General features: G+C 41.1%; 1 protein-coding gene across 8 annotated transcripts in view; it reads right to left on the reverse strand.

Moving 5' to 3' along the window:
* The window catches only part of KIF21A (kinesin family member 21A), a 185,955-nt gene extending 165,095 nt beyond the window's left edge, over positions 1–20,860 (reverse strand). For all 8 annotated transcript variants that reach the window (XM_075016233.1, XM_075016206.1, XM_075016187.1 and 5 more), the window contains exon 1: positions 20,494–20,860. In XM_075016233.1, coding sequence (XP_074872334.1) covers positions 20,494–20,543 — 50 coding nt within the window. In that variant the 5' untranslated portion in view covers positions 20,544–20,860. The remainder of the gene's footprint in view (positions 1–20,493) is intronic.
* Between the last annotated feature and the right edge of the window lie 1,521 nt (positions 20,861–22,381).

Here is a 22,381-nt window from a genome sequence, read left to right on the forward strand (position 1 = left end):
ACTTGCGACTCACACATTGGTTCTCATAAGGTAGGAAAATTGTTGCAAAGACTGGATTATTTTCATTGCTGAAGCAAAAATTAGCAAAAGTTGCTAGAAAATGCTATTTTATCATCTGACAGCTTTGGGATTCACTAATACCCTCAAATTGCAAACTCTAATAACGAATGACAAGAAAATACCCTCATCGAGGCTGAGCTTCACCCATCTAGTTCTCATTCATGCCACATTCTCAGCCAACTACTAGGTAGGCATTCAACAACAATGGGATGAAAGACCAGATGGATATTAAATTTTCTTAGTGGGGAGCATAGACATGAACACATACCCCTAAAAAAATTAAGTATAAAAATATCAATTTTTGTACTGACAATCTGAACAAGAGTCACGAGGAAACCGTTGTAAGGCAGTTAAATTTTACATTTGGTTATACTGATAGAATCATCACTGAAAGCATGTACTCAAAGAAATAGATACCCCATTGTGTGAGTGGAATACAAGGGTGGTAAAAAAAAGTTCTGACATTTAAGTAATAAAAATAAAAGTAGCTAAGTTCATTCTGAAGATATGATGGCAAGGAGGAAGCAAAACAGTCTATAAATACCTAAGGGATGTTACAAAAAAAAGAGGATGGGGACCAATTATTCGCCGTCAGCTTGGACAGAAGAATACACTAAATTTAAAAAACCAAAAAGTGTACACAAAAGGTGATTATCATACACTCTGGCAAGTTGGGGGCGGGGGCACGGAAGTAGCCTGAATGTCTCTTATAGTAGGAATATCAGACATACCATGAAACACCCCTCAAGTCAAAATAGCCAGGTAAAGCAAATATAATATACCCAATACCAATATTTTCATGCACTCTATAGAGATGATTGCTCAACTCTTATGCAGCTGTAATTTCCTGACACTTATGATACCACAAAGCAGTAAATCTGGACATTAGAATGTAGCTGAGTTAAATATGGTTGTTAGGCCACTGAGAAACCCAACACAGTCTAGAATACCTTAGACAAGACCTGAGTTCAAGTGCCATCTTGCCAACTTCCATCTCCAGATATAGGTCATATAATATCTAATCTTCACTACCAGCTTAGCCACTGAAGGTCAGTTTGCTCTTCCCTTTGATGTACTTTAAAAGTACATAAATTCCATTTTGATAACAAAGTTACCTTTTGGTTTCTTGTTTGTTCAGATACATTGTGACAGTCTAATATTTGTTATAAATTACAATGTAGCTGTTAAATATGAAAGATATCAGGGCTTTTTGGCTATTCTAGATACCTTGCAGGTCTAGGAAGTGATCCTGTGCCCTTACACTAGCCAGTGGTTCCCAACCTGGGATCTGCAGACCTCTGGGGGTCTGCAAGGGGTCTGTAAAAATAAATAAAAGATAAAAAGGTACAGAAGGTAAGTTTTAGATAAACTGCAAAGTCACAATCTAGTAGTTTTAAACTGAGTATCTTCCAATAATGTTATTAATTGCTGTCTGAAATCTATGTTGTGGTTTCCTTTTTCATTTAATGAAGTGTGCATAGCAGCTAGAATTAGCTTTGATGGGGGGGGCGGTTCACAGACGGTTTGAGGAGGTGATTGGAAGTCCGCACTAGCGAAAAAGTTGGGAATCACTGCTGTAGGCCTTATCATGGATGTGTGCAAGCTGGCCATCCCTCCTCCCTCCCAGAACAGCATGTGTTATAAATGTCCTGTCTGGCTTTAACTTCCAACCATTGGATCTTGTCATGCTTTGGTCTGCTAGAGTTAGAATCCTGTCACCTCACAACCTGTTCCTTGATAGGCCACACAGACTTATGGAGGTTATGCTCTCACTGTCAGACAAGTTTTCCAGATCTTGACTCACCTTGATGAGGAGCTCAGAGCTCTTCATCAGGGAGGTTTATCCATCCTTTCTATCATTGTGAAGATCTAGCAAAAACTTTTCACAAAGAGATCCATCTCCTAAGCTGCAAGCAGACTGAAGACTCACTGGCAGATCTGTGTACCTCACTATTCTGAATAAAATTTAAACTCTGACTTGGAAATGGAAGTGCTACATAAAAGTGACCACACTATTTTCATCAAACCCAGACAGAATTTCACAAAGTCTAGCCAATGGAAGAGCACGGATGAGATGGAGCTGAGGCTCAATTCAGATATCATGTTGGCTGGTTGCTCTCAAAGCATATAGCTTCATAGATTTTTTGAGGCAGAAGGACCATTACAATCACCTGATGTGTCTTCCTATATAACACAGGCCATAAACTCCTCCCAGTAATTTCTGCTTCAAGCCCACAACTTTTGTTATCTAAAACCATTGGTAAAAATTGAGCTACAAAAATCAAAGCTACCAGCTACCTCTGACTATTCAACAATCACTGCAACAGAGACAAATATCACTTTCATCCCCTAGGTTTGAAATTGTAGAGCAAGACTGAACAAAGTGTTGCACTCAGCAGTTTCCTTCCCCCAGTGGTCTGAATGAGCCTTGTCAGCATTAAAGAACACTGAAAAGCCCATCTGCTCATTAATGATAAAGCGTATTTATGATTTTAATTTGAAACTCAGAGCTAATACAGGTAGTTAAACTGATGACTAGCCAATGTAGGTCACATCCAATGCAAAATGAGTCTAACGCTTTCTGGACCAGTTTAAACATGCTTTTTTTTTTTTTTTTTTTTTTTAAAAATGTCACTATAATTAAACACCAAAAAATTACCTCTCAACACAGTTTAATCCTAATTCAGATGTAATTTTTAGAGCTCACTGAACATCAATCCACTTCTGCTGAACTCACAGTACAGCTAACAAAGGTCAAAATGGCAACTCAGTTGTTTGCGAGTTGACTGATTAAAACAGACAAATGTACCTATACAGCATGGATTAGACAAGTGTCATGCCCTGGCACACGCTTTTTTCCACAGAATATTTTGTGTAAATATTCCCCCCCCCCATGTCTCATGTCTAAAACATGCACATATTAACAGACCTTCCTTCCTATCTCCTCTAGAAGACATAAGTGTTTTATTTTCTTAGACATTTTCTAAATTTCCAGATGCTTAAGATTTCTTTTTTTAAAAAAAAACTAACAAAACATCTCTTCAGATTACATGAATTCAATGAACCAAGAACTTTCTTTCATTGTTTACTATCACAATGATTTAAAATTTACTTGAGGAAAAAAAAAAAAAAAAAAAAAGTGTTTCAGTGATGCTTTCTTGTTGCCTATAAAAGGCCCAAATCTTGCAATGTGAGGTGAATGGACAAAACGACATTGGGTCAGCTCCATGAACCACATTGCAGGATCAAGCCTAGAACTAATTCTTTCAAATACAGCTAAATAAAAAACACAAACAAGGCAATTAAAAGGCTTGACAGTCCATGAAAACAGACGCAATGTGCGTATGAGAACCGTGTCTCATCATGGGGCAGAGCCGGGAGGAACCCACTAGTCTGATACTTCACATGCACCACAGAGAAGTATGATTTGGGCACAGCAGCCAAGCTCATGCTCAAACACTCATACAAACCAGAAAGTCTTATTTATGTCTACCACCATTAAGTAATTTGGGAAAAAAAACCAGCACAGAAATTACCACAGGGCTTACATTATCTTAACAGCCAACAACTAATTATCAGAGGTTTTAGGATAATTTTTTTTTCCTTTTTGATAGTGTTTTATTATTTATACTGTGCCATAGAAGTTTCTGGCACTCTTTACCCAAGTATTTTCCCATAGAAGTTTACAACGTAATTCAGCAACAGTAAAGCACAAAATTACAAGGAAGCAGGATACGTGGAAGAGGGACTAGCGAAGAATATGGAGAGAGAACAACCGTTTCAACAGGGCCCTGAGCTGGGTGTGTGTAACTACCTTCAACCTTCCCTTGCTTTAAAAAATTATATTATATATTGTATTTCTAGCCCTTACATTTGTAGGAATAATCAGAAATGTGGAACTGAGCATAACTTGATCCTTGATGCCTGCCTGAATCTGAAGACAGCCTGTCACAAAGTTCTAAAATAGATGTTCTTAGTTTCAGAGACTGGAGTCAGAACCACCAGGGGTATCACAAGGTCTCAAAAAAGCAGCCACACTGCTCTTTCATGTGGCTAAATTGGAAGGGGTCCCAGCAGCGGGAAGACAGACTGTTACAATAAAGATAATGAGATTTATTTACAAATGTTTATGAGTTACATATCTTTTAAAGAAAGAAAAGCACACAATGTTACTACTCTCTTCCACTTCACCTTCTCCCCATCCATTCCTCTCTCTCAAGAGCAGAAAAACTGCCATTCCTAGTCTAGGCCAATGGTTCAGAAAGATAGGCAATGCCCTAGACTAGGGATGGGCAACCTAGGCTTCTCAGTGGGCTGCAAGACTGTCATAACTAAGACAGTCTCCCGGGATAGGGTAGCTTTGGCTAACTGTGCTCAGCTAACTAGAATTTGTGGGGTTTCCCATCTGAACTATAGTAGTGCTTTGCTTGGCTGCAGAGGAAGCACTTGGCTCTCACAATGTTGTGTGTGATCAGCACATACCTCATTTCACATACTTTATTTGCATGTCACTTTAGTAATACCAGTAGGGCAAAACTATGCAGATAGAAACCAGTGAAATCAGGCAATCCTGCGCATGGGCAATGGTAAACAGAATGTCTCATGGGCAACATGCAGAACTCCAATGGGGCACAAGGAGCTCTCTGGCTGCAGGTTGCCCACCACTGCCCTAGACAGCATCCAATGCTTTACAGAAAGGAGCTGGTCCCACTTCTACCATCTCTTAAAACACATACAAAAATGGTTATACAATATGTAAAATGTACTCCTGAGCCTCCTTTTGCTCAGAACATCACCTAAACTAATGAATGATGGATTTATTAATTTTATCCCTCCAATAAGTCATTATTCTTTTTAATATAAATGAATCCACATTTAAAAATTATACTCACATAATTCTTCAGGACACAAATAATTTATATACCTCAATACAATACTTTGTTAAATAGTTCCACAGGTTAACTTTAAGCAACATACAAGCTTTTTAAACATGTAATTTTTTAAAACTGATTTTAATTTTGACTATATAGCCTGACTGTATTGGGTTTGAACTATGGTTTTCCAAATTTTGGCTCCATAAGAGGTATTTTTATATATATATTTTACACACACACACACACACACACACACACACACACACACCTTTCCCATTACTGCAACAGGACTAGAAGATTAGCTAATATCAGTATTTCTGAAACCTTCTGAGACCACAGAACACCAAACAATAATATTTTTATATGGAACACCTATGAATTTTTTCTTCAAAAAAATTATCAAAAATAAACAAAAACAAAAACCAGAATCCAAACAGCAACATATACAGCAAAAACAAGAAGAAATAATGTAATCAGGTATCATAGCAATGAAGTACTAACGTTGTATCTGGTTTTGATAAAAGAAAATATATACCATCTGTGTATTTTTTCCAAACACTCAGGCACACCTGCAAGTTGTTCAATGAACACCAGTGTTCTGTGGAACATAGGTTAAGAATCACAGTTTTATACCAATAATATGTATGGCATTGCATCAGAACTTAGATAAGACTCCAAGGGTGCGTCTATGCTAGGTACTAACTTCAATGTAGTGCCTAATTTCGAAGATAACTTCAAAGTAGGCAGCAGAGAGTCTACACACATTTTTCCCTTACTTCAAAGTTAACTTTGAAGTAGGGAGCCCAACTTCAAAGTCCTTACTCCATTCCCAGGAATGGAGTAGTGCCCTACTTCAAAGTTTAACTTCAAAGTAGGGTGCACGTGGATGCTCTACTTCAAAGTTCATTACTTCCAAGTCATTTTTGTAGCGTAGACACAGCCCAAGCGTAACACACTATCCTCTTGATATTTTGAAAATGCAATCCGCATAAAGCTCCTTCTGTTAAACCATGCTGGGCTACCACAGTATGGATTCTAGGGCATTGTGGAGCATTTTCTTAAAAAAAGGCTGTCCCAACAGCAGCAAAACCTATTCACTTTAATGTGAATAAAAACACATTTTTCAAAAATTACCACTGTCAGGCTGAAAGAGCCATTGTATCAAACAATGGAAATGTGGGGGGTTGGGGGACAAATTGTATCATCTGGATCTGCAGATGGGAGAGTCACAAGACATTGTTCATTGTTCAATGGGTTCAGAGAACTAAGTATGCTTAATAGTAACACAGACAAGGGTGGCAGGCCCAAAAAGCTTGTCAGCCATTTTATTTTAAAATCTGTCAAAGCAGTGCAGTTCTTGCTGTCTTTTCTTTTAAAACAATCATGACAGAAAAGTGAATAAATGCTTTGTTTTCTTACATCATTCCAGAAGCCTAGAAATTCATCCTAGAATGCGTACATAATAGTAAAGAACTACTTTGGGGGCAAACACAGAAATTGCTCTCCACTCCCTTCTCAGATTGTCCATAATAGATGTGGAGAGAAATCTTAAGAAATCTTTCACCTCAATCCATGTATACACTGTAAAATGGCCGCATAACTTCTCCACTTCTAAAACTCAAGCTCGTAGGTTACAGTAATTAAAGCCATTGAACTTCCTCAACAGCTATGTCTGGACTAGGAAAACAGTTAAGTTTTAAAACTTAACACCTGATCATGATTAACCCTCTGCTAGTCCTGGGGCTGATCATCACCCCAGATAACATTTAGAAAAGTGACATACCCTGTCTAAAGCAGCTTCAAAGTCCTATTTAAAACTGTTCCAGCTGAAATGTGCTATCTGGTTGTGGTTAATACTAATGTGAGACCACAACTTACCTTCCTAGACTAAAATGACTTTAATGGATGGCGTTTAGATCCATATAGAGATGCAACCACAGGCTGTACGTTCGCTCTCTTCTCTGAATCTCTACCAGCAGCCCCAAACATGCTGTGGCAGAAAGAGCCATCACAGAGCTAGCTTTGCAGTACAGTGGGATTTGCATAACACAGTGGCCTTTCTATGGACCACACCTGTTCCCACCACCCACGCAGAAGAATGGTAGCAGCTTGGCAGCTTTTTGAGACTTCCCAGACTGCATACTTAGGCATATTCTGACCTTCAGGAGCGAAACATTTTGGATGCAAAGTTTTACATAGAATTAACTGCACAACTTTTTAAAAAAAACAATAAAAATACTCAATTCCCTTTTAAATATCCCCAAGCTAAAAACAGCCACCACATTACCAAACTCCTTCATGTGAAAAAACACCCTCTGGGGTCTTCCCTTTGCACAGTGTTCCCTTGTTTAATGCCATCACCATAGCAACCGGCTTGAAAGCTAAGGCCCCACTTCTGCCTTCAGTCATGCTGAGGCAACTAAAGTGATTTCAGTATGGTTTCACTGGAAATAGACTAGGCTCTAAGAATTTTTTTTTTTTTTTTTTTTTTAAAATAACACCACCACACTTGGAGAAGTTTTAATCATCCAAAGTTCTGTTTCTATTCTTTGCTGAATGGCAAAGGAGAAATGCACAAAAGAACAGTGGCAGAGATCATACTTTTGTTCCTGCCACTCTAGGTTTACGGATACTGTTTGGGTTTATTAGCTGAACTCCTTTGTTCTGTCTTTTGGATAAAGTCTCCTATTTCACTCAGTGATTCATAATTATCTTACTCTTGTATATATTGGTTTCACCAAATGCTTTAGAAAGGTACTGTACTATAAAGAAACAATTCACTGCTGCAACAGCCCTGCCAGTGCAGATTTAGGGAAAGGTGAGCTGCTGAAAAAGTCTGTCATGCCTATTTTCTACTGTCAAAACATAAAGCAGTCAAGTAGCACTTTAAAGACTAGCAAAATAGTTTATTAGGTGAGCTTTCGTGGGACAGACCCACTTCTTCAGACCATAGCCAGGCCAGAACAGACTCAATATTTAAGACACAGAGAACCAAAAACAGTAAGCAGGAGGACAAATCAGAAAAAGATAATCAAGGTGAGCAAATCCAAGAGTGGAGGGGTGGGGAGGAAGGTCAAGAATTAGATCGAGAATTGAATTGGGCTCAATCTAATTCTTGACTTTCCTCTCCATCCCTCCACTCTCGGATTTGCTCACCTTGATTATCTTTTTCTGATTTGTCCTCCTGCTTACTGTTTTTGGTTCTCTGCGCCTTAAATATTGAGTCTGTTCTGGCCTGGCTATGGTCTGAAGAAGTGGGTCTGTCCCACGAAAGCTCACCTAATAAACTATTTTGCTAGTCTTTAAAGTGCTACTTGACTGCTTTTTGTTTTGATAGTGTATAGACTAGCACGGCTTCCTCTCTGTTACTATTTTCTACTGGGGCAGCCTGATACAAAAGCCAGAACACTACTGAACATTTCTACAGCTGTATCTACACTAGCACACCCCTTTTGAAAGGGGGATGCTAATGAGGCATTGTCATGAATATGCAGCACCTCATTAGCATAATGACAGCTGCAGCCCTTCAAAACTGCCACTTTCAGTCACACGCAGCTCATCTACATAGGGTCCTCTTTGAAAGGACCCTGCACATTTTGAAATCCCCTTATTCCTATAACAAACAGGAATAAGGGGATTTCAAAGTGTGCAGAGTCCTTTCGAAAAGGACCCCAGGTAGATGAGTCACGTGCGATCAAATGCAGCACTTTCAAAGTGCTGCAGCTACCATTATGCTAATGAGGTGCTGCATATTTATTAACATATCCTGAAGTGTTCCATTACCATCACCCTTTCAAAAGGGGGTGCTAGTATAGAGGCAGCCTACATGTATAACACCTAATACACATAAATGTGGTAAGGTGTCCATCCCACATATGGTCTGAAGTGGTAAATTAGGCCAATTTACCTTTGTCTACCCCTGGAAGAAACCAAGGGACTGCTAGGGCCTAATTACAAATGAAGTCCAGCTTGGGGTAGGGTAAGGAGGATCTATTTAGAGAGGAAGCTATCACACTAGGAAAGGAAACCAGCACTTCCTCATATCTAATGGAAGGTGAAAAGGGAAAAAACCAGAAGTAACACAGAGGTTGTGTCTACATTAGCCCAAAACTTCAAAATAGCCAGTGAAGAAAAGTAAGCTTATTTTCTAGAAAGCATAACCAGAGATTTAAGCATGCCCCAAGCACTGTAAGTAATGGATGATCAACTTTCATAGGGTAAATATGACTGTTAAATTTGGTGCAGATGGTGTTGTGTATTTTTATGCTAACATGTTGGTGGGTGTATTATGTTTTGGGAGTTATTTTATGCTTAAATATTTTTATGATATCACAAAGCTGTTTGATGGAAAAAATTAGTATTAAATATGCTCTCTTTGGAAGTAAGAAGTCAGAGCTCACAGGAAAGAAAAAATGATAAATGTTGTGAATTTGTTTTAAACACACATGCACCCCTCCCCCAAGTAGTTCTTCCTTATAATGGACACTTATTATTGGTTAATGTACTTCTGTTTTTAGGGGTATGTACATACTAACGAGACTACCGAATTGTTGATGGCAACCAGCGTGAGCTATTTTTGCTGAGAAATGGATGATTTTTAAAAAAAAAAAAAATATTGAGAAATTAATACAGCAGGGCACAGAGTATCCAGTAAGTTCTTGGATTGCATTGGAGACAACTTTTTTATTCCAAAAGGTTGAAAAAGCTACCAGGGGAGGAGCTAGATTTGATTTTTAACAAATAGGGAGGAAATGGTAGAGAACTTTAAAGTGGAAGGCAGCTTGGATGAAAGTGATCATGAAATCATAGAGCTCACAATTCTAAGGAAGGGAAAACAGCAAAACAGAGAGAATGCATTTCAGGAGGGCAGACTTTGGTAAACTCAGAGCTGGCAGGTGGGGTCCCATGGGAAGCAAAACTGAGGGGAAAAACAGCTGAGGAGAGTTGGCAGTTTTTCAAAGGGACCTTAAAGACCCAAAAGCAAGCTATCCCGCTGCATAGGAAAGAGAGAAAATATGGCAAAAGACCCGCCTTGGCTTAACCAGGAGATCTTGCATGATCTCAAACTAAAAAAGGAATTTTATAAAAAAAAATGAAAACTAGGACAAATTACAAAGGATGAATATAGGCAAACACCACAAGATTCAGGAGCAAGATTAGAAAGGCTAAGGCACAAAATGAGCTCAAACTAGCTACAGGCATAAAGGGAAACAAGAAGGCTTTTTATAAATATATTAGAAGCAAAAGGAAGATCAGGGACAGGGGTAGGGCCATTGCTCAGTGAGGAGGGAAAAATAGTAACAGGGAACTTGGAAATGGCAGAGATGCTTAATGACTTCTTTGTTTCAGTCTTCACTGAGAAGCCTGATGAAGGAATGCCCAACATAGCGAATGCTAGTGGGAAAGGGGTAGGGTTTTAGAAGTTGAAATAAAAAGAGAGCAAGTTAAAAATCACTTAGAAAAATTAGATGTCTGCAAGTCACCAGGGCCTGATGAAATGCATCCTAGAATACTCAAGGAGCTGATAGAGGAGGTATCTGAGCCTTTATCTATCATCTTTGGAAAAGCGTGGGAGACAGATTCCAGAAGACTGGAAAAGGGCAAATATAGTGCCCATCTATAAAAAGGAGAATAAGAATAACCCAGGAAACTACAGGCCAGTCAGCTTAACTTCAGTGCCAGGAAAGATAATGGAGCAGGTAATTAAAGAAATCATCTGCAAGCACTTGGAAGGTGGTAAGGTGACAGGGAACAGCCAGCATGGATTTGTAAAGAACAAATCATGTCAAACTAATCTGATAGCTTTCTTTGATAGGATAACAAGCCTTGTGGATAGGGGAGAAGTGGTAGATGTGGTATACCTAGACTTCAGTAAAGCATTTGATATGGTTTCCCATGATATTCTTATACAAAAAAAAAAAACTAGGCAAATATAATTTCGATGAGGCTACTATAAGGTGGGTGCATAACTGGCTGGCTAACTGTAGTCAGAGAGTAGTTCTTAATGGTTCTCAATCCTGCTGGAAGAGCATAACTAGTGGGGTTCTGTAGGGGTCTGTGTTAGGACTGGTTCTGTTCAATATCTTCATCAACAATTTAGATATTGGCATAGAAAGTAAGCTTATTAAGTTTGCAGGTGATACCAAGCTGGGAGGGGTTGCAACTGCTTTGGAGGATAGGGTCATAATTCAAAATGATCTGGATAAATTGCAGAAATGGTCTGAGGTAAACAGGATGAAGTTTAATAAGGACAAATGCAAAGTGCTCCACTTGGGAAGGAACAATCAGTTTCATGCATACAGAATGGGGAGAGACTGTCTAGGAATGACTACAGCAGAAAGGGATCTAGGGGTTATAGTGGACCACAAGCTAAATATGAGTCAATGCTGTTGCAAAAAAAAAAATCAAACCTGATTCTGGGATGCATTAACAGGTGTGTTGTGAACATGACATGAGAAGTTATTCTTGTGCTCTACTCTGCGCTGGTTATGCCTCAGCAACAGGAGTATTGTGTCCAGTTCTGGGCACTGCAGTTCAAGAAAGATGTGGAGAAATTAGAGAGGGTCCAGAAAACAGCAACAAGAATGATTAAAGGTCTAGAGAATGTGACCTACGAAGAGAAGGCTGAAAGAATTGGGCTTGTTTAGTTTGGAAAAGAGAAGATTGAGGGGAGACGATGTGATTTTTCAGGTCTCTAAACGGGTGTCATAAGGAGGAGGGAGAAAAGTTGTTCGTTTTGGCCTCTGAGGCTAGAACAGAGGCAATGGACTTAAACCTCCCTTGCTGCAGTTTAGGTTGGATATTAGGAAAAAAAGTTCCTAACTGTCAGGGTGGTGAAACAGTGGAATAAATTGCCAAGGGAGGTTGTGGAATCTCCATCACTGGAGATATTTAAGAACAGGTTAGACAGATGTCTACCAGGGATGGTTTAGACAGTACTTGGCCCTGCCATTGGGGCAGGGGGCTGGAGTCGATGGCCTCTCGAGGTCCCTTCCAGTCCTAGTATTCTATGATACCTCTCTCTCAGAGCTGGATGGGACCTTCAGAAGTCAGCAAGTACAGTCCTCTGCACTCACAGCAGAACCTCTCAGCATCCCTGAACAATCCTGGGTTTAGCAGCCCAATGCTCAAACCACTGATCTGTCCTCACCCCCTACCCATCCCCCGTTAGTCACATACATGACTACCTAATAGCGATTATCAGATAAGATCAATGATCCTTTTTGGCTGAAGAGAGTCTGAACTGCCCATTTCTATTGTTTATCTTCTTGGAGGACACTTTAATACAGTCACAAATTATCTTTGGTGGAGCACAGGGGTTCTGGGAACAACTCCACAGGTGTGCTGCAAGCATTTGGAAAAATATCCGATAGCATATTTTATTAAAGCCCTATATAATATTACTTTATTGCTATGGTACCCAATGTAATTGCTTCATTTTGGTTTTGCTGTACTTTTTTTTTTTTGGAAGAATTTTCATGTTTCACATTTATGAAAAACTTATTTGGTGTTCTGTGGTCTGACAGTTTAAGAAACACTGGTTTAGTACATGAAGTCCTGTGGCACTTTACAGACTAACAGATATTACTCAGGTTCTTTGCCCACAAACTTATGCTCCAAAATATCTTTTAGTCTATAAGATGCCATATGACTTCTTGTTTAAGATACAGACTAACTCGGCTACCCCTCGGATACTGGTTCAGTACATGTATGCTTGGCATTCTGCTGAATAATATGAAGTCAAGGTCCCTACCTGCAGAATTACTTGCATAAATATATAACATACAGCAGAAAGGCCACTATCTTTAGGCCCTTGCTATCAAGTGGATGTTTTCAGAGACCTATTCAAACGGACTCAAAGATTGCTTTCTCAACTGGTAACAGCTAATCTAGACCCCATCATTTTTTGTTCATTTGGAATTGTTTTCCCTTATGAATTACTTTGTTTATCAACATTGAATTTCATCTGCCATTTTGTTGCTCCAGCATGATTTCCTTTTCCAGCTCTTCAGTCTTCTTTGGACTTACTATCTCCAATAGTCTCATCTGCTGATTTTGCCACCTCACTCTTGATCCCTTTTCCCAAATTGTGTATGAATGTTGAATAGGACTGGTCCCAGTACAGGGCTCCGGGGATAATCCTCTCCATCTGAAAACTGACCATTTTGACCTATATTTTTAACTGGTTATCAATCCATGATAGGACTTTCCTTCTTATTCCATGACAGCTTATTCCACTTAAGAGCCTTTGTGGGACCTCAAAGACTTCCTAAAAACGTAAAGTATACTATATCCCTGGATCCTGCTTGTCTTCATGTTTCTTACCCCCCAGGAAATCTAAGATTTTATAAGGGGAGATCATGCTTTACCAAGTTAGAGTGATTCCCATACCCTCACCCCAACCAGCAGAAGTTCATCTAGGTGTCTGACAACATTGAAATTATACTAAAGAACAACCAGCTTTCCCTGTACAAAGCCTTTTTAAAAATTAGCATCACATTTGCTGTTTTCCAGAAGCTGAATTAAATGATGCATTACAGACTACAGTTACTGTTCTGCAATTTGACATTTGAGTTCCTTCAGAATGCATGGATGAATACCATCTGATATTGGTACTTTCCTGCTTTACCAGTTTGTTCCAAAACTACCTGTATGATTCACTGAGGGATTTTTCTCAGATGTATCACCTAAAATGAATGGCTCAGGTTTGGAACGCTCCTTCACATCCTCAGCTGTGACGAATGATCCTTGAGTGTTCCTTTAACATCTCAATCATCCTGGCTGTGTCTACACTAGTAAGTTGCTTCAAAAGAAGGGGGCTCTTTCGAAAGAGTCCATGGAGCCTCTACACACACAAAGCATTCTTTCAAAAGTAAATCAAAAGAATGTGATGTTCCTTTTGAAATCACTCTTCCTTTCCAGTTTCAGGAAGAGTGTTCCCTTTCGAAAGCGAACGTGTAGATGCTCCACAGGGCCCTTCTTTTGAAGAAGCAAGTCTTCATCTTCAATCTCTGTGCCATTCTTTCAAAAGAGCAGATCACTCTTTTGATCCACCTTTGAGTATGTAAGATGCACTCTGTTGAAGAAAGCTCTTCTAGAAGATCTTCTTTCAAAAGACCTCTAGTGTAGACGAAAGCCTCAGTATTTAGCAGGCTTGCTGTTTCTGATGTATGTAACAGCAAAACAAAGATTCTTTGGCTAGGTGTTCTTCACACTTTTTTGGCCTTCCTAATTATTTTTTACTAAACTGTTATAATTTAGATATTCCTTCCTCTGTTAAAAGATTTAGATCAAGAAATTTCTGAAGTATCAGAGGGGTAGCCGTGTTTAGATCTGCAAAAGCAATGAGGGGTCCTGTGGCACCTTACAGACCAATAGAAATGTATCAGAATAATCTTGCATGGGCAAAGACCCACATCATCAGATACAGGACCTGACAAAGTGGGTCTTTGCCCACGAAAGCTTATGCTCATACACTTGTTAGTCTAAGGTGCCACAGGACCCCTCCTTGCTTTTGTAAATCTTTTTTGAAGTTGAATATTTCACTAGGACCCTCCTTGAAAATTCCACGTAGGGCACTTTTTGAACAGGTTTGGGAGGAGGCAGAAAAGACTTATTCACTTGCTGGATTCTGGAAAGCTAGGACAAAGGGAAGGCACCCATTAAGGAGAAAAGAGGTGAAGGTATGACTAATGCTCTCCACAGCTGAAGTAGTAGCAATGATGAGCAGTGTTGCAGAGGTGATATCTGCAAACACAGGAGATAAAAGTACAGATCAAAGACAATGTGAAGAATACACATTCTCCTGTTCTCTCTCTCTCTCTCTCTCCTCTGCTCTATTTGCTGTCCAAGCCAGTGAGAACCTAGAGGGATGGTAATTGACAGTAATCAAAGTCTGGATCCTAACGTTCTTAGAACACTCACCACAATTATTCTGGATGACTGCAATTTCCACAGAAACAAATGACTGCAGGACCTCAGTTCCTCTTCTTAATGTCATTGTTTGACAACCACCTCCAGATTTACTGCCTCGATCTTTGCCAAACAATGCTCTTTAATACTATTAATCAGTATCCACTGAGCATTCATACTTATTTCTCTTTAGTTACCTCTGATCTATCACTCACTCTGCAGATGACAAGTCCCTATTCCTCACTGATCTCTATACCGTATTTATTGTCACTTCTCTAATTCAGTGTTCTGCCTTATCTACTTCTCCAATGGCCAGCTCCTATTAATATTTCCAAAGACAAAAATTATACCTACCACGATTTCCCATCACCCACTCAACTGTGTGTCGTTTCAATTCACCAGGGTTACTAATAACCACTCTGGGTTAAATTTAAGGGCCTTCTCTCCACAAACTTTCCTCCAATTTTACATGCCACCTTTAAAGTAGCATATTCTTATTCTCCACCTTGTTGTTCCATGTTTTCTTGCTTCTCTTCCAACCTTTAATTGTTAATGCCACACTTCCTTGAGACACTTCATCTTTTCCCCACAGCTGTTTCCAACCCTCTTCATCATGATTAGTAAGAGAAACCCATGCTAGTCGATATCAAAACAAAGCAGTAAAATAGTCTTTAAAGTGCTAACAAAATAATTTATTAGGCGAGCTTTCATGGGACAGACCCACTTCTTCAGACCATAGCCATACCCATACACCCTCACTCCCAAAGATTCCATGACTCCCATGGTTTCAATTATGAACTTTATAGCAATAGGTTCCAAGCCTATCCATCAAATTCCCAGACTCCTGTTTCTACCCGTCTCCCCTCTTAGACTTAACACTGGGATTACAAATTCAATATGGGATATACAAACCCATTCTCTTCCATCACTTTTTCTTCCTCTGTGCTCCCTGCAACCTCATCTTTCTTCTCCTACCCAATCCCTAAACTCATTAAATCCTGTCCTTGTGCATTCCTGTCAAATTTCTTGACCTTGACTTTTTAATCTCACCTGATACTCTGCAGCTCCCCCATCTCTGATCTCCCCACATACCAGATGCCTCGAATCTAACTAGTCACCCCCCACCCCCGCCCTTTAGTTGTCTTGCTTCTCACATCAAGGGCAACACAGGAAGATAGCATGCTCCTGGCTATTCTTTGTGGAAGTGACTTGTTTGCCTTGTTGATTGGGTTTCAGGAATACATTTCCATTCCTAAGGGCATATCTACACAGCAAAGAAAAACCTGCAGCTGGTCTGTGCTAGCAAACCTGGGCTTGGGCTGTTTTGTTGTTGTGCAGTCTTTCAGCCCTCCTACCCCACAGGCTGTAGAATCACCACTTATTCTTTGCTGTATAGACATATCCAAAGGGAATTAATTCTCTCTTCTCAATGAGAATCAATTATCTGCATTTCCTGCTCTGAAGACAGTTCCACAAGAGAGCGCAAGCGAGCGAGAAGCTCTACAGGGAAGAGAAGAGAACCCCCAGATACTACAGATGGATGGAGGGGGGCCAGGGAAGGAGGTGAGTGATGGTGTTGTGATGAAACCTAGCAAGGTGAAGAGAATTTGGATGTGAACAGAAGGGAGAAGGCTATTGGAGAAAAACATTATGGCAATAGGAAACGAATAGTAGGAACCAGCATTAAAAGTGTTGGCATATCCTCTGTACAGAAATACATGGAAGAAATACTCCAAAAGAAAAGCCCTATGAAAAAGAGTAGAAAAACAGTTTGGTGCAAAATGAAGATTGGAGATATTTAAATTAAAAAAAAAGACTGTAAATCAATAGTACATAAGTGAGTGTTTGAAATATGCAGATTATCTAAATTGATTTGTTCACTCAACCTGCTAGGCTTGAGCAGCATTCCTCAAAACTGAATAAAATTTTGGCACCAAGTTTAGTACTGTTTTAACAACCATACAATATTCAATTATGTCACTTGCATTAGAGGACAATGACAGTAAGACAAAGAAATTAAGTTTTGGTTTAAATGCTTGCTTTCAGTAATCTGAAATAATAATGCTTCTCTTTCTTAGGGAAATCCACATTATGCAAAATTCTTTCAGTACTAAAACAGTTATGAATTCCATGGCTTACTCTGCCTAGACAATAGCACAAATTTTCATACATCAGAAGGCCATTCAAAATGCACTACAATAGTTCTACAGTCAAAGGTAATTTTTGTATTAAAAACAGTCATGATAATGGGGACTTTCTAATTTTTTACTGAAAAAAGCATGGCTGTCAAGTGTTACAGTCATGGTTACAAAGACTAAAAGTAAAGCTCTTTGTGAAAATTGCATATAATCAATATCTTTCAGTGGAGGCTAACAATAGTGAATTTTTCTGGCTTGCAGAGTTTAACATTAGTTACTGGATTATCTCCCAAAATACTTGCCAATCTCATGCTTCACTAAACTGGAATATCTGGTACATCATTCACAACCCAATAATTACGCAAAAAAACTCTTAAGCAATTCATGTGCAAGAGGATAGCTCAAGGGTTGCGATAGTTGGAAAGAGAGGATTGTTTTCCATCAAGCCACAGCATTTTATACCTCACTATTAAATTTAGTAGTGTTAGGGAAAAGTTTCTTAAATACTTACTATAATACACCCAAAGATTACAGAATAAAGGTGTGCATGTTTTTTCTGCAACAGCTTCAATGCAGTTTGCCCCAATTCTGGAATTTGCTGCATCAATGCCTATTCTCCTTGAAATCAACTGAAACTCTGAAGTTACACTGTCATTGTAAATTTTGAGCACGTAGTGTCATTAGCTGAAATCGTCCTTCAAAACCCTGAAAACAGAACTCAGTGGGCTCCACGGATGGCTAGTGAACTGCAAAGTCATTGTCTAATTTTCGGGTTGCACAAAATGAAGATCTGTCTGTAGTTACTGGCATTTAGTCATTTTAAAAAACAACTAGAACAGAAAAGCTTTTCTTAGAAATCTCAAGAGCAGAAAAACAAATCTGGTACAGGAAGAGTTAATCCTCCGAGATGTAGGTAGAAAGGAAGATGGGTGTAATCCCTCATTATCAAAACTGTACTGAGATTTAGGGATTAAGATGTTCGCTATGAATACACACTGTAATATTTAACATGTGAGTGCTACAGAAGGAATCTAGTTCAGTTGCCTATTTAAGTTCACTTTTACTAGCCTACTCACCAGATTTTTCCATCCTATTTAACAAATCTATCCAAAACATGCTTTAAATATCAGAAGTTTATTACATAGCAACAATACTGTCTCAAAGCATGCAATATTCTTTTCAAGGTGAAGCGGTTTGTTTACTTACATCTCTGCATTACTTTTGTTTATAAAAACCCTGATAAAATACTCCATTCTTTATTTAGCGTCTTTCAACCAAAGCATCTGAACAAATGACAATTTGCTCAAATTCATAGGAAGAATTTCTAACAGAAGATGCTACTGTAATTAAAATAGTCATTTTAAGACTGCTGCAGCTGTCCCACTTCTGGGATATGACCCCAAGCATCAGTCATGGCCCTGTTTTTAAAGGAGTTGCCATTAGACTTTCTGTAGCGTGGGGCTGAAGCCAAAGGCTGACCCCTAATGCCCAGGGCTGAAGCCAAAGCTCGAGGCCTTCAGCCCTGGGCAGCAGAGCTTTGCATGGCATGGCTCAGGTTACAGTCCCCCTTCTCAGCTCCACACCCATGGTTGAAGCCCTTGGCCCTTAGCACTGTGTGCACACCCCCCACACTTTCCCCAGTGGTGGCATGGCTTGGGCTTCAGTCTAACTTCCCATGATCATGTAGAAATTTATCGAAAATTGCAGTGCTGTAGTTTGAGAAACACTGGCACAACCACCATCACTTATTCAATGCTGTCAACACCCATGAAGAGGGGGAAAAGTGTCATCCAGGGGCCCTCTCATGTACATCCACAATCAGCAGCTAGTAACAGCAGCTGTTTGTTGGGATGCTTAGGATCCACCCTTTGCACCTTATGATTTTGGCCCTTGAACAAACTAATGAATGTTAGGTGCATGGTAGAGAATCTGAATATCCTCTAGTGATGGCAATGGAGCTGTTAAAATCCTGTACCTCATGCTACAACTACGGCATAATACAACATGAAAAACTCACTTCATCACATACATACTCCAAACACCACCAAAAAGAACACTTTCTTAAGACAATTTAAGGTATCTTTACATAGTTTTGTAAGCTTTTATTGAAGTACCGTGGAACCTTTTGATACAAGACAATCTTAGAACAGGAAAACCCTAAAAATCCAGTTTCACTGACAGATTACTACTTCTGATAAAAATAGTAAGTCATCTAAATCAGCTGACACTTTTAAATGACTTATACCCGGTCCTCTAAAGACTTCTGCACATGCTTAAATTTCATGCACTGTATAACCTCATTAAAATCAATGGGATCATTCACACTGCGTATACTTCAAGATGTGCAGAAGTCTTTCCAGGATTGAGGTTTTTGCCATCCTAAAATATTAGTTTTACATTCCAATTCTGCATTTTTCGCTGATTCAAATCACATCACTAAAGTCAAAGAGGTTATGTGAGTAAGAACCGCAAGTAATGTTTTACAGGATTATAACCACGGTTTGTGTGCAGATGTTTAAATCTTATTGAATAAATGGTTTCACATGGTTATAGATGATTTCTAAACACGTTTTTTAAATAAATGTTCAACCACTCCCGAGAAAAGCTCAATAAGAGATTACCACTACCAAAGTTGCTATGCTTGTTCCATTATAAACACTTCATTAATTTTTCATGCAGCACAGTGATGTTGCAAGTTTCCAGCAGCAGAACACTCTCCTCTTTTACTCCCAGATCCTTCATGAGTAATGTATCCGGCCCAGCACATCCACAACGCCGCCTGCATATACCATGACAGTGCATTCACTGCAATGTAATTCAAGACATTCCACACAGCATGAAAGCAGAAGATACACACGTGTTGTTGTATTTGCGCAGAAACCCTGTTGGGGGGCGGGGGGTGGTGGTTGAAATCTATTCATTCACTCCTTCCATCCGTGTCCCCGGCCATGCCTGCATCTGCGGCCGGGGTATTCACCAGGGCACCCAACCACTCCGCTGCAAGATCAGCCCAGGGCAGGAGCAGAGCGCAGCACCTTTCCCAACACAGCCGGCAGCTCATTAAGCAACGGGGGTGGGGGGGGTGAAAACCACAGCATCGGGAGGACACAAACCGCCTCCCTGCGGCAGCTGCAGCTAGAGCCGGGTCTCGTTGGACAGCAGCTGCGGAAGCTGCGGGACACCCCCCCCCCCCCGCGCACCCCCACCCCTTCTCGGGGTCGCCGCGCTCTGTAGGGCGGCCCCAATGTCACAGGCCGACGCGGGTCCGGCAGAGCCAGAGGGGGTGGGCGGGGCGCCCTCTGTCCTTGCCCAGGAGCGCCGCCAGGGGCCCCCCGCTCTGCCCCTCAGCCAGCCCCACTGGCAGGCAGCGGCCTGAGCCCGGACGCGGCGGCGCCGCCACCTGCCCGCAGCGCTCCAGGCCAGAAGGAACCGGCCCACCTGGGAGCCTCACGCGCCGCGCCGCGCCCCCCCCGCCGCCCACGGACACGCGCCCCCAGCCCCGCCCTCACCTGACAGCCACCCGCACCGAGCTCTCGTCCTGCCCCGCCGCCGCCGCCATGGTGCGCGCGTGCGGGGCTCCCCGGCTGCTCCCGCCGCTCTCCGAGCCGGCGCCGCCTGGCTGCGCGCTCACCGCCGCTCCCCGGCCATGCTAGGGGCCGGGAGCAGGAGACAGCGCCGCGGCCGCGCCGCGAGACCCCGCCGGCTGGCGGTCAAACGAGCAGCTCCCTCCCTGGCCCGGCCCCCACCGCACTGACAGCCGCGGCGCCGGCAGCTCCTCTCGCGGCCGCCTCAGGTTCGCCCCAGCCGCAATGCGTAGCCAGGCCCCGCCCCCGCGCCCGCCCGCTGCAGCCTCGCAGTCGAGCCTGTCCTCCCGCCCCAGGTGTCTCTCCCGCCAGGCGGGGCGGGGTGGGCTTCGTTGCCGCTGCTTCGGTGCGGTCCCCGAAGCACCGCTTGCGTTGGGGCCGGCCGGCCTGTCCAGGAGTCCCCCGCCTCCGAGCCCCAGCGCCCGCCTGGCGGCGCCGCGACACGTTGGGAAGTGGGGGTGGGGGGGGGTAATGAACGTGGTGCAAACAGCAGCCCTGCTAGGAAACAGGCGGGATTTTACCTGACACGATTCACCCTCCCGAGCAACATTTTGCACCCAAAGAGGTTTGTTTAAAAAAACATGTAAAGATATTGCTGGAAACCTCGTCTAGCAAGTTCTTGTGCTTTTCCTTCTGAAAACACGCGAGAGAAACTTCCCACACGATCTGACCTGAAGAAGTGGGTCTGTCCCACAAAAGCTCATCACCTAATAATTTATTCTGTTTGCCTTTAAAGTGCTACAACTCTGCTTTTGTTTTCCCCACACAGATCTGATTGCGGGATCGGGACTTCAGCAACATCTCCCACTATTAGCAGAAACAAAACCTCTGGCTTGACAGAACTTGAGTCTACTCAAGTAGTACTGAATTTTTTTGGTTTTGGGGGGCATGTGACTTGAACCTTTCCTATTTTTTCACTCTATTTAATTCAGAAACTGCTGACTTGCAATGACTACGAGTTGCTGTACAAACAATTACCTGTTTATAAATGTAGAGGAAAAATACAATATTTAAAGAGCTCCCAACATTGGATCAATGTTAATGGCCAAAACCACTAGATATTCCTGTGAAATAAGAATTATTGTACCCAAAGAAGCAGAAGTTGAAGAGCAGAAAAAATAAGCCTAAAGTCACTCAAGCAGTATAGGGCAGAAGCAAATGTAGAACTTGAATCTTCCCAGGCCAGTCTGTGGCTTAGCCACAAACTATTACCTAGATCTGTTGCCCTAGGGCATCTCTCATTTCTAACCCTTTCTTCAATATGTTTTAGAAAGTGACTATTTAGACTGAATTTCAGCAAGAGGTTCCTTACAGCATTAAGCTGTGGAACAGTATCTTGAGGGAATGGTGGAAGACACACTATTTAGGGTGTTTAAAATTAGTTTGGCCCAACCACTAGAGAAGGAACAGAACAATTAACATCCCTTTAAAATATAATTGTTGCCACCCTGCGCGGATGGACTATATCTAGTATAACCACATTAGCAGGAATAGTTTGTATGACAGTTTTTTGTTTGAAAACACAGCTTCTCTCAAATAAGACAGAAGGTCTGTATGTTTCTCTTCTAAATTACAACCAGTGTTTCAGTGAAATGGGTCTTTTCTTATAAAACATTATCTAAGTTTATCCATTGAGCACACACACAAATGCTAATAAAAATTGGGGGAACACCCATATTATTTGCCTGGCATTAGACATTGTGTTTTTTTGTTTAGAAAAAAAAATCCACTGCTGTAAGATTCAGGATGGGCCTTTAAACTATAGCATCCTTTTTTATCTGTGTGGCTCACCAAAGAGTCCAAAGACAAGGTC

The sequence above is a fragment of the Carettochelys insculpta genome, chromosome 1, assembly GCF_033958435.1.
Source record: "Carettochelys insculpta isolate YL-2023 chromosome 1, ASM3395843v1, whole genome shotgun sequence".
Classification (NCBI taxonomy): domain Eukaryota; kingdom Metazoa; phylum Chordata; order Testudines; family Carettochelyidae; genus Carettochelys; species Carettochelys insculpta.